This window comes from Pleurodeles waltl, chromosome 4_1 (assembly GCF_031143425.1).
Source record: "Pleurodeles waltl isolate 20211129_DDA chromosome 4_1, aPleWal1.hap1.20221129, whole genome shotgun sequence".
Taxonomy (NCBI): Eukaryota; Metazoa; Chordata; class Amphibia; order Caudata; family Salamandridae; genus Pleurodeles; species Pleurodeles waltl.
The window spans coordinates 517,700,382-517,713,893 of NC_090442.1; the positions used below are offsets into that span (position 1 = coordinate 517,700,382).

Genomic DNA, 13,512 nt, shown 5'->3' on the forward strand with positions numbered 1-13,512 from the left:
CCTTGGATGCAGTTGCTCTAGTTTTATAGATGTTTATGCATGAGATATTCATTTTTCTTTAGCTGTCCATTAAGGTACTGTGCAGTTTGTATTATGGTATGTAGTATGGTATAGGTACTATACAATTTTACAAAAGTGTTGCTGTGCATCATTTACTATTATCAGAAAATAAATATATATATACATTTTTTTTACATGAAATTAATCATGACATACAGAAATTGTTTTTAATTCACAGATTTCCAGGTTTTTGTCTTATTTTCTAGGTATTGTCCCCCAGTTAGTTTTCTCAGGTTTGACTTTCTGGAATCTGTTGATGGGAAATAAAAATGGAGTTATAATTATCATATAACTGGTAATTCCAATCCCTTTGCAAACTCCTGTTTGCACTGGGATCAGAATTTACTCCTGGCTGTGTAGCAAGGGCCTTAGCTCTTGGCTTCCATTTAAAGAAATCGTGCAACTCAAGACCCCATGTCTAGTGCACCAATCATTACATGGTTTCGTAATTAGCTCACTAAACAAAGACTTCCAACAGAGTTTGTACTTACAAGTGCCTCCTTGATACCGACCCTACCAGATGCAAATAGTCACAAATAGTTCTGTGGGAAATCTTTTCAAACCCAAGACTTTTTACTAGGAAATTCAAATTCAACTAACCTCATATTAGATGCTGTTTTATTAAAGCCTCTGTTCATACAACCCTTGGCTTTTTCCTTCAAGACTTTTGATTAGTGGTTAGTATTTATAAAAACACCATCCATTCCAAGCTGAAAACTGTTATGTTATGTTATTTTATGTTATTTTATGTTATATTATGTTATGTTATGTGTACAGCATAACTCATCTGGAATGGGTATCCTTATGCTAATGCAGGAGCTGTATGGGCCAAGCCAGAGTCAGGCTAGGTGAAGAGCCAGGTCTTCTGTTTCTTGCAGAATTTAAGAACTGACAACGCAGCTATGATATGCAGGGGCAGGTCACTCCAGGTTTTATGACCAAGGTAGGGAAAGGCAAGACTATGGGATCTGGTTCTGCGTATACAAGGGGAGGAGTGTATGGGAGTAGCAGTCCAGCTTAGAGTACCTGTCTAGTAGGTTTGTGGAAATGTATGTAGTTGTTGAGGTACATGGGGCCTATGTTGTGTAAGACTTTGTATATGTGTGTGAGGTAAACTGACATACATGAGTACGTTTTAGATAAGAAAACATCATTAGTAAAGCACTTGCTAAGTATATTGCTTTCATTTAGAAATCTGACTAGTGAAATGGACTTCCATGTGATACTGACTGATTTGTCTTTGAATAGCCCCGGTTTAGTATCCACTGTTGGTTGGTTTAGCAGTCTGTAGGATGTGCTTTTTCATAATAGTAGACTATTAAAGACTGCCACTGCCAGAATTAATTTTTGCTGAGTTTTTATTGCTATCATATGGCTGACCTCATGAAATCCTAAGTAATGGAAGATGGCCAATATAAAGCTGTTTAGTTCAGATAATACACTGGTAGTCACCCAGGGCTCTGAGGGTCACAAGTTTAAATCTCAGCAAGGCAGACTCAGTTTATAATCATTTCTGCACCACTAAAGGTCGTTCCAGAAAATTGTCTGAAAGTAGTACCTTTTATTTACAACTATTAGGGCATGATGCACTATCCGTCTTCATAAACTAGGGATCTACAAACTCCACACAGACTGTTTTGGGAATGGGGGTATAATTTGAGAGGTTACCTATGTTCTAATAGGTTGCATTATAAATTGCACTTTTGTGTGAGTCAGAAAATGGCCTGCTTAATGAATATTAATCAGGTAAGTTGCATTTTCTGACCCATTGTCATTGGCTGTGAATGAAGGGATAGTGGTCGAAAGGGAGAGTTTACCAATATCCCTGCATTTGCTTTCCCATATGGACAACATGTTTTTTTAAAGCAGCTTATGTAATTTAAAGAAACAAGTGCTGCTCCTTTGAACACCACCATGACGTTACACAGCCACATAGTTGGGGGTTTCTTTTTACCTTTTCCACAATGGAAACACATGTACCCCTGGCCTAACTGGAGGGGGCTATCTCATTGTACTCAGCTATTTAAGCTATATACAAACATAGCTGATAGAGACTTACAGCTGCAGATTGCTTACCTTTGAGTTCTCCCCAGGCGTCAGACTTGATGCTAAATATTGTCACTACCAGATAAGGCGTTACCAAGGGTAAGTAACTTGTTCTTTGCGAATACTACCAATCTTGCACGTTATTTTGTGATTTGCAGTTGGCCCCCTCCTTGAACTATTATAATTTTTATCTGTAAGGAGATTAACTCACACACACTAGCAACCTTTTGAACATAAGTGTTTTGAAACAAGCATTTTTGTATTGAAGAACATCTAATTAAAATAGTTTTAAAAATGTAACAAGAGGAAATCAATCAACAGACACTTGCAGAAAACAATGTAGCAAAACGTTCCTCTTGTGATTTTTCTAAAATGATTCTTTAAACAAAGTAATCTTACAAATCTTCTATTTTGAGCTTCCTAACCGTTGGAAACAAGTGAAACTTGCAGTTTTTACTATTCCACACCTTTCAAGTTCTAGCATCTTCATTCAAGACCTCCCCTGCGTCCAATTATCACGTAAATATAACTTCCTTCAGGTTTACAACTTAAATAAAATCTAGGTAATTGTGGGTTGTGGTGGCTTGACTCATACAGCATTTGAAATAACCCCTAAAAGAAAAGAATATAACAATTGTATACATACAACACTAAAGGTATTTCATTTAGATGTCTAAAAATAGATTTTAAAATATAAACACATGCGCGTGGGTTTGGATGTTAGAAGGTATTTTAATCTATTTTAGTGTTGGGTGTATGAAACATCTGTTTTCTTTTCTTTTAGCAATTGTTCTGAATGTCTCCGTTTTTCTCAGTTGTTTATACATTTGTAGCACAATACTGTGTCTCCATAATGGTATCATGTTCTTGTACTCACATGCTGCCCTCCACAGCTTAACAGCTGGCTGTTAAGAAACATGTTGTGCATCTAACTGCAAATTAACTCTTAGCATTACCCCATCTTGAAGAAAGTGTGTCATACCCAGACATGCATAATGCCCTCTGTTTTATTAGCTGGTCACACTTGAGATAATTGAAACATTAGCAGCAATTTGAATGGGTCAGGATTTCCAACCCCTATATACTTTATAAACAGAATCAAAGTTTTATAAAAACTTTTCATCATAAGTTACAAAAACCAAAAAAGTTACAAATAACCTCAATAGCCTATTAAGCTTTAATAGACAATTGACGTTATTTATGAGAATTTTCTGTCTCCTAAAACTTTGTATACTGTATGAGGCTGTAGAAGAGTATTGTGTCTTGAAAAAGGCAGGGTGAATTTCCACTGAAACGTTGTGTCCAAGTACCACCGAAACGTTGTGTCAACCTTTTTTTTAAAATAGTTTATAATGAAAAGATTTCCGAAAATTAGATTTTGTTTTTAAAGTATATATTGTGGAGTTGTAAAATAATCTTCTTTATAAGAAAATATAGATTGGTGTGTTTAGAATGCAAGTTATGTGGGAATGTGAAGGAGGATAAAGGAACACAATGATGTATGCTGGTTTGTAAAGCGCCAGATTATGAAGAATTGTGAGAAAATAGTATTTTGAATATTTTACAGTACTTTTTATCATATGTACATGAATGTTCACATGAGTAGATTATAGGTGTAGCTTGTTAATCAAAGATTAATAAATGCAACTGGCTTTCAATACATTGGAGTCTAAAAGAATCTTGATGTGTTAAATGAGTTTCATGCAATATCTATATTGGTTATATTTTAGTGCATTCTAATTGAAGCTGAAGGCAGACAATAGTAGGAAACGATTCAGACTGAGGCTGCACAAAAGGGAACTCACACAATTATTGATGCCACAGGTGTCATTTATTTATTATAAAAAGTTATGACAAAGGTACTAGGACTGGCTTATTTAATGTGAAAAAACACTTGTCAAAGCCAATAGGGCTTTAACAGTGAATAGTTATCACAATGTGTCATAGGCTGTAGACAGGTATTTTGTTACAAAACATCTCACAGTTGGTAAGTGTTTTGGTGTTGGTCATCCCCCTCAGAAAATCTCTAAAGGTAGAGGATTTTGGCTGTTTTTTAGTAATAAGCTGTGTACACGCATTTATGTTCACTGAAAAAAAACATATTTCTCTCTGCTCAAAACCCAAAGTTATTGCTTATTAAATGTAATATGGTAACCTAGTGTTAGTCAATGGAAGAGCTAGGCTTTATAGCAGTGAAAAAAGACTTTAGGGGTTTTCCACTGCCAGGATATGTAAAACGAAAGTACATATGACCTACTTTTTCAATACAAAGCATTGTGCCTTATGAGCCATTAGAGTCTACCTTAGGGGTGATACATGCATTAAAAAAGTTTTATTTTGCCAGGTCAAAATGGGAGTATAAAACTGCACTACAGGCGACGGTGGCTACGGTTAATGGGGTGCACAATGAGTGCTGCAGGCACACAAGTAGCATTCAACTTACAGGCATTGGTATTTGTACTACCATTTGCTAGGGGCTTACAAGTAAATTAAATGTGCCAATTAGGTGTAAACCAATTTTACCATGTTTCAAGAATAGAGAACAAGCACTTTTGCATTGGTTAGCAGTGGTAAAGGTGCACAGAGTTCTAATGCCAACAAAAACAAATTCAGTAAAAGAGGAGTGAAGGCAAAATGTTTGGGGGAATACCATGCCAAGGATGTCAGATCTAACAGTGTTGTCATCACTGATGTAATATGTGATGTCATAATTATTGAATAACAGGGGCAACATTTATAGTTAGCTCAGTGAACTATGACTTTATAATTCCAGTGTTTGTTTTGGTGCTTAAACATTAGTTTTTAACTCATTTCAACAACGGACTACAACATTACTTTAACCTTTGGCTTCTATCTATCTATCTATCTATCTATCTATCTATCTATCTATCTATCTATCTATCTATCTATCTATCTATTACCTACTGACGGTCACCAGTAGGTAGGTATAGTTGGGACCTAGTTTCAATGGGCTAAAAAACTTTTGTCTTGCCAATACCTTTGGTGCCGCTTGACGAATCTTCACAATATTTTCAAAACAAATATGACAGTAAGTGCAGCTGGTGCTGTCTTTAAAGTTTCGGGGTGATCTGTCAAGTAGGGGATGTGAAAAAGAAGGGGGGCCCAAACACATGTTTTCCCCATTAATTTTCCCATAGGGATTTTAGACATATCTATAGACCGAACTGCTGAATGGAATTACACCAGATTTGACAGGAAGCTAGATCTTGGTGCACAAATTGTGCTTTTTGTGATTTGGTGCAAATCTGTCCAGTAGTTTCTGAGATATTAAAGGTTAAAAAAAAATTGATATCTAGGTATGCAGAGGATCTGAAGATCCAACTCTCTCAGTGCTGATATCTGATTGGATGTCACCACTTCAACAAGAAAGTGTTAGCAGCCATTTTGGGACTCAGCTTCAGCCGAGTCCCAAAAGCAAAAATGCAAAAAAAAAAAAAAAAAAGGAAAGGGGCCAGGGTAGGAATATCCTGAGCCCCTAGCCTTGGTCCAAAGGCCCCCCAGGCACCCCGGTAGGGCTAAGAAGCATCTTTTTGAAAATAATCTTGGAAAAATACACAGATGGTCTCCGGCACTCTTCATTTATTTTGCCCCTGGGTGGGCCAAGTCCCAGGGGCCATAGGGGATAATAATAGGAGGGGGCCGCTTTTAGAAGCCCTGGAGACCACCACCTCCCAGGGGCTATGTTTTAGAAGTATGCGTGGGGGCCACACAGCCCCCCTGTGCCCTGGGGAGCACCAACTCCCCAGGGCCTCATGATAGAAAATACTAATAGGTGGTCCTGGGGACCACCTCATCTCTGGGGCTATATATAAGCAATTTGCAGGGGGGGGTCATGCTGCCCCCCATGCTCCGGGCACCACCGCCTTCCTGGGGCCTTCCATATTGAACTATTATTAAGGGGAATACTGTGGAAAAACAGTACTTTCATTTATAAACCGGACTATAAGAAAGGGCCCTTTTTGTGTTTTCACCTTCATTATTTTTGACTGATGCTGCTTGTACTTGAACTCTGCACCAGTAATGGGAACTGCTGTCCAGCCCCTTGTATGTGTGCTGATTCCTAAAACATACTAAAGCTGGCTAACTTCTAATTGGCATATTTAACTTTCCAGTAAGGCCACAGAATGTGATGCAAGAAATACAACAATGGCATGGAAAAGTCAAGTCACCTGTGTACTGCAGCACAGCGTGTATTAACTTGTTGAAACAGTGCTTTACCCTAACAGGTTTTTAGCCTTATTCCGTGTGATATATTCCCATCCACCCCGATATATAATCCACTTCCTTACAGAGAGCTGTTGACATTTCCAATTCATCATTGTTGATGGTGACTCTAGCACTGAACCTAATGCAGGCTCTATACTGGAACATACAACCTTCCTTCGGGATTATCAGCGGGAAGTACTTAACAACAGTTCTTATTAATCTAGAATGCCCTTGTATTTACATTTCTATTGCAGGAGTACATAAACTTAATCGTACTAACGCAAAGTGTGTTTGTATGTCACATAAATATAAAATGTTTGTACTTTGAAAGGAATGCATTATACATATATGCATACATTTGTTATGATTCATGTACTGACTGCTTTACAAGTGATCTGAAAACCTAGTGCTACTAAATGAAAAATTATAATTGTTATCTTTTCCAGTGTTCAGTATCTTGTGGAAAGGGTACTCAAGCTCGCTACGTCAGTTGTAGAGATTCAGAGGGGGGTGTGGCGCATGAATCACAATGTGCACACATGCCTAAACCTGAAGAAGTTTCGAGTTGTTTTACACCTTGTGGAGAATGGCAGGCAGGCGAGTGGTCTCACGTGAGTTATTGCATCATGAATATAATCTAACTGACTTTCCTTGTCTGTGTGGATGTCCCTTAGCCTTGAGAACTGTCATGTTTATTCTCTGTTGCAGTGAATTCCACGTCCCCTCTCGGTGTACTGGAAAATTACCTTTGTACCTTCTAGCGCAATCTAGCCAATGGACAATTGAAATGGTTAATTCTTGTGTTGCTACAAGAAACAAATGGCTCTGAGAGTGCGCAGGGAAGTAAACCACAGGCTCTTTATTTCAGGTTATTGATGAGTCCAGTATGTAGACATGCCACGAATATAAAAAGCTGCGGCAGTACAGCTGGCAAGCTGACATATCTCAATAGTTTCAGCTGTAAAAAAAATAGGATACAGGATAGTCAAGGCCATTGCAATACAGAAACTGAGAATAGGAAATAGATTGATGTGGATTCTTGGAATGTTGGGCACTGTCTAGAATTTACAGGTTATCCAAGTTCCAGGTGATGTCACTGGATCTTGGGAAGGACTGACAGTTGTGGAGAAGTGAAGACGTGTTTATGTTTGCTGTGGGTTGGTGGTATCTAATAAAGCTCTTCTACAAAACTACATGCGTGAGCTTAACACTGGCGATGAGGGCATCACCACCAACCCAGAACCCATGGATTTCTTACCTGTTGACATCTGCTCTGGTCGAGATCGGCTGTTTGAAGGTTCCCAGCTTGGAAACCTTCGTGGAAATCGCAGTGGTGAGGTCCAAATTGCACTGATTCTACATCTTATTACTTTATTCATCACCGATGGCAGATGTAGATTAATGGCAGCACCCCTGCTGCTATGGTGTATTGGCAGAACGGAATCCCTGGAGGCCTACGCTGGAGAGGTACAGCACTGTCTTTGTGTTTGGCTCTGGCTACATTTTAATTAGGGATCTATTTTCACTAAGTTTTCTTCTTGAGATCCCTGTATTTTTTTGTTTCCGGGTGCGCGAGCTCGGTAACGGCTCCTTTTTCTTTAGGAGCACGAGGAGCATGCACATGCAGCCATAGCGACGGCCAACAGCTTCTCCCAGTGCGTGAGGAGCGCGAGGGGCTGCACACGCAACCATAGCGACGCGACTCCTCTTCCTGAAGAAGGGAGGCGTGTGCGCGTGTGTATAGGCTTCGAGGAGGTTTCTTCTTGTGTTTCGCATCGCACTTCCTTGGGAGCACTAGACCGCATCTTCGCGAGGAGCCAACAGCTTCTTCCTGTGTTTTGTATCGCACTTCCTGTGGAGCACTAGACTGCGGGCTACATCTTGTTCACGTCCGTGTCTGATTTTATTACAGAATTTTCACTTTTATGTGAAATTATATCCTGGAAGTGTTTTGAACATTAACATTTCTGTTTTCTGGTGCTCATTCAGGGCTTAACTTCTAATTCTTAGTTGAATATATTTATGTATATTAGAATTCCAATATTTTATTTCAACTGTTATTCCTGTTCTACATCTTGCCTGTATCATTTGTTTTAGGTATTGCTACCCTTAAGTCATTTTGTGCTGCATAGTGAGCTCATAATGGCTACTTCTATGATGTCTCAACCGCCCACCTTTTTGTCTGATAAGGGAGACCCCATTCTTCCTTGGAAATGTTGGAAGAATCTTTTTGACTCTTACTTATTAGCAATTGGGGGGGGGGAAATTCTATTCAGCCCAGAAACAGGCTATTTTGTTGCACAATTTGGAAATCAAAGGAAGGAATATTTACGATAGCCTTGAAACCCTACTTGTAGGAGGAGCAGAAGGAGAGCCTAGAGATGTTTATGAAATGTCAGTAGCGATTTTAGCTGCGCATTTTGAATCCAAGCTCAATGTCGTTTTGGAACGGCACAAATTTTTTGCAAGATCTCAAGAGAAGTCTGAGAGTGTGGGAAACTTTGTTGCAGCATTACGCACATTAGCACGTACATGTGACTTTGGCGATATCACAGATTCCCTCATTCGCGACCAATTAGTCCGTTGTACAAACAATAAGAGGGTTCAGGAAAAGTTATTGATGAATAACTCTGATTTAAAAGAAGCCATTGCAATTGTCAGGGAATGGAAAGTACCAGCAATTGGATTAAGGAGATGAATGACCATGAAGAGGACAAATTGTGCATGGTCCAAGCAACTCAGATTCGGGAAGAGATTTCTAGTGTCAACAACGACAGCAAAGCCCCAGTACCCACTCTATAAAAAAAAAGAGAAATTAAGCATCAGCGTTGTTATCAGTGTGGCAACTCTGGACACACGGCGAACAGCTCAAATTGTTTTGCACGGAATTCCCTTTGTAGGAAGTGTGGAAAAAAGGGCCACTATGCCAGAGTCTGCAATAGTGACAAATGTAACATAGATTCTGTAACTGACAATGTTAGTAAAATGGTTTTGTGTGTCGAACCTGATATTAATCAAATTGAGAACAAAGGTAACATGGTGGATATAGGGCCTGTCGTCATGCCTGAGTGTGCCATTAAGCTTGATGGTAAAGCAATTACAGTCTTAGCAGATTCGGGATCTCCTTACACCATGGTGGGTGAAAAGAACTGGTGAGAGATTTTTGGGGAGGATTTCCAGTCTCTAATTGTACCTGATATTAATCCTGTTAGTTATGGTGGCACTAAGATAGATGTAATTGGGTACAAGGTCATGAGGATTCAATTTCATGATAAAACCACTTTGAGGAAGGTTTATGTAGCGAAGTGTGGCAACAATTTGCTGGGTTGGCGCCACCAGCGTGACATGGGAATTAAGTTAGATCCCAATTCTCAGTGTCAGGTTATGGTGGAGAGTGAAGATCTTGAAATTCTTAAGGAGTTTCCCAAGTATTTAGTGACAGGTTAGGATGTCTAACTAACTTTGAACATAAGATTATTCTTAAGAAGAATGCTATTCCATCTGTGCTCAGGGTGAGGAGAGTTCCTAAGTTAATGCTAGAACCTCTTAGAGCAGAATTGAACAAGCTTTTGGACGCAGGAGTAATTGAAGAGATAGAATCATCTGAGTGGTTGGCTCCCATTGTTCTTGCACCAAAAGACGGTGGAAAACAGATCTGCATGTGTGTGTATCTGAGAGATCTTAACAAACATATATGGGTGGATCGTCAACCCTTACCTAACATTTCTGAAGAGTCATCAGGCCTGGGTGGATCAAAGGTGTTTAGCGTATTAGACCTATCTTCAGCTTATCACCAAATAATTTTACATCCAGATTCCAGGCATCTCACGTCATTGGTGACGCCTCTGGGAGCCTACCAATTTTTAAGAATGCCTTTTGGGTTGGCCTCTGCAGCTGCCTGTTTTCAACGAATCATGAAGAAGATCTTAGGGGGAGTCTCTGGTGTCCTATTTTTCCAAGACGATATCTTGGTCCATGGCAGTACTATAGAAAAACATGACAGAATTCTTAGAGAGGTTTTAGGCAAGCTGGCCTGTTCAGGCCTTACTGTTAAGAGGGAGAAGTGTAAGTTTAGAGTCTCTTCGGTAACTTACTTGGGCCATACCGTCTCCAGTGAGGGGATTAAGCCTAAGTTGGAGTTGGTTGATTCCATTATCCCAGCACCTCAACCCAGAGACAAGGATGGACTAAGATCCTTTTTAGGTCTTGCAGAGTACTATTCTAAATCTATTGCCAATTTCTCGAGTGTGACACTACCCCTTAGATCTCTCCTGAAGAAAGGGTGTGAATTTGTTTGGACAGATGAGTGTACAGCCACTTTCATTTTTGTGAAGGATTGTATTGGGAAGATTCCAACTTTAGGACATTTTGATACGCATGCCAAAACCTTTTTGTACACAGATGCAAGTATTAAGGGGCTGGGAGCAGTATTGATCCAAAAGGTTAACCAAGAGGAGAAGGTAATTGCCTTTGCTTCTCGATCCCTCAAAGGGGCAGAACAGCAGTATTCTGTGATAGAAAGAGAGGCACATGCGTGCATGTGGGCGGTTAAGCATTTCAGGTTCTATTTGTGGGGCTTGCCCTTTATTGTAAGAACAGATCACAGACCCCTTGTTCAAATATTTTCTTCTAAGAAAGGGGAAGAATTGACTCCCAGGATAAAAAGGTGGGTTGAAGGATTAATGGAATATAATTTCTCTGTCGAATATGTGCCTGGTCCAAAAAATATGGTAGCTGATTTCTTGTCTCAAACATCAGTTGATAGTGATGATGAGTCTGAAGATGAGGTGGAAGTTAATTGGGTGAGGGAGATGGCCATATGTGAAGATGAATGGAAGACTGCTGCCACTCAGGATTCCGATAGACGTGATCTTACTGGATTCATTATAAGTGGTTGGCCTGAGTTCAAGAATGTTTCTGATTCTCTAAAGGGGTACTGGAACGTAAGGAATAAACTGTCACTAAGTGGGGGTGAATTATTTCGTGGTACTAAATCCATACCTCCTGTAAATCTGAGGAGCAAAATTGTCAATTTGGCTCATGAGGGTCACTTAGGCAGGAATTTGACCAAATCTAGGCTAAGAACAGTTTATTGGTAGCCAGGGTTGGAACGAGATGTTGAAGCCGTGGTCAAAGATTGTTTGACTTGTGCGAGAAATGATAAAAGCAAAGTAGTGTCTAAATCTCCACTCTCTCCTGTTGAGGTTCCTGATAAGCCTTGGGTGAAATTAGGTCTTGACTTTATGGGTCCATTCCATCTCTTACCAGCTAATGAACGATATGTTATGCTCTTAGTAGATTATACCTCAAAGTGGGTGGTGACTAAATGTGTGAATGTTGTGGACACTAGAACTGTGATTGAGTTCTTAAAGGAAGAATTCTCGCGGGAGGGTGTACCAAGTCATTTAATCACAGATAATGGTGTACAGTTAACTTCTCAGGAGATTAAGTTCTTTTTGGATTCCCTAGCTGTCATACACCTGAAAACCGCCTTGTATTTACCTCAAGCCAATGGCCTTGCTGAACGCATGAATAGATTGGTAAAATCTTGTGTCCAAGAAGCAATTGGTACTAGAGTTTCCCTGACGGATCTTTTGAGGGACCTATGGTGGGCATATCGCAATACCCCCAATTGTACCACTGGTATCGCCCCTTTTGAATATATGAGGGGGAGGTCAGGTTGTACGAAAATGTCCCCTGCTTGGTTTAGAAATAGATTTGGTCAAAGAGATCCTGATCAAGAGAAACTCATTAAGGCGTCTAGTTGTAGAGAGAGTTATCAAAATAAGTACAAATTGAGGTATGATGACAAACATGGTGTTTCAGGTATTAAATGGAAGGCTGGTGACATGGTGTTGCTGAAGGATCCCGGGTTCAGGACCAAGGGCAGGTCAAACTTTAAAGGTCCATTCTGCATTAAAGAAGTCAGGAAGAATGTGGTAGTCCTTGACAATGGAGATGTGTGGAGTATGTCCAGAATAGTGAAATGGAATAACCGGGTGGCAGATTTTCCTGACTCGGGAGATGATCACCTCCTGAGTGAACCTGAGCCTAAGACAGCACCATGCATCAAAGCTTCTAGATTACGCTCCAGACCAGTGCGGTTGCAGGATTATGTATTTTACTAATTTTTGTAACTTTGTTGTTATTTACCTTTGGGCATTACAGGCATTGTTGTTTTCATTTTGTACAGTTATTGCCATGTTACAACTTTTATCCTTCTGATTTCCTTTCTTTTCTTTTCTTTTCTTTTCTTTTCTTTTTGTATGTAAAGGGGATGTGTTGTGGATACCTGGAATGTTGGGCACCGTCTAGAATTTACAGGTTATCCAAGTTCCAGGTGATGTCACTGGATCTTGGGAAGGACTGACAGTTGTGGAGAAGTGAAGACGTGTTTATGTTTGCTGTGGGTTGGTGGTATCTAATAAAGCTCTTCTGCAAAACTACATGCGTGAGCTTAACATAGATGTTCCATAAAGAGCCTTCTGTTCTCTCTCCTAAACATGGAATAGTTATAAGGTCATCTAATCATGGCTCTAATTAGGGAATTAGGATAGTTTTAAAAAGGTCCCAGGAACTTCAGGAAAGTGTCATCATAGTGAGGACTTCAGCAAAAGTCTTCAAGAAAAGACATTATGGGGTTCATTACGACCCTGGCGGTCTGAGACCGCCAGGGGTAATGTGGCATCCGTACCGCCAACAGGCTGGCGGTACGGAGACCCGTATTACGACCACGCCGGTAGAGCCGCGGTTGTACTGCTGGGGCCGGCGGTTTCCCGCCATTTTAGCCCCGGCGGTGATAATCCGCCAGGGCAACGCTGCAAGCAGGGCTGCCCTGGGGATTATGACTCCCCTACCGCCAGCCTGTTTCTGGCGGTTTGCACCGCCAGGAAGAGGCTGGCGGTAAGGGGTGACCAGGGGCCCCCTAACAGGGCCCCGGGCAGCTTTTCACTGTCTGCATAGCAGACAGTGAAAAGCGTGACGGGTGCTACTGCACCCGTCGCACGGCCGCAACACCGCCGGCTCCATTAGGAGCCGGCTCCTATGTTGCGGCCTCATCCCCGCTGGGCCGGCGGGCGTAAACTAGGTTTGCGCCCGCCGGCCCAGTGGGGATGTCGTAATGGGGTCCGCGGGAGTGCGGCCGCATTGGTAGCCGCACGGCGGTTACTGCTTGGCAGG

At 40.7% G+C, this 13,512-nt stretch overlaps 1 protein-coding gene across 1 annotated transcript in view; it reads left to right on the plus strand.

Annotated features, from left to right (window-relative positions):
- Positions 1 to 13,512, plus strand: part of ADAMTS20 (ADAM metallopeptidase with thrombospondin type 1 motif 20) — a 1,292,194-nt gene that overhangs the window by 895,787 nt on the left and 382,895 nt on the right. The window contains exon 27 of the mRNA XM_069228834.1: positions 6,780 to 6,944. Coding sequence (XP_069084935.1) covers positions 6,780 to 6,944 — 165 coding nt within the window. The remainder of the gene's footprint in view (positions 1 to 6,779; positions 6,945 to 13,512) is intronic.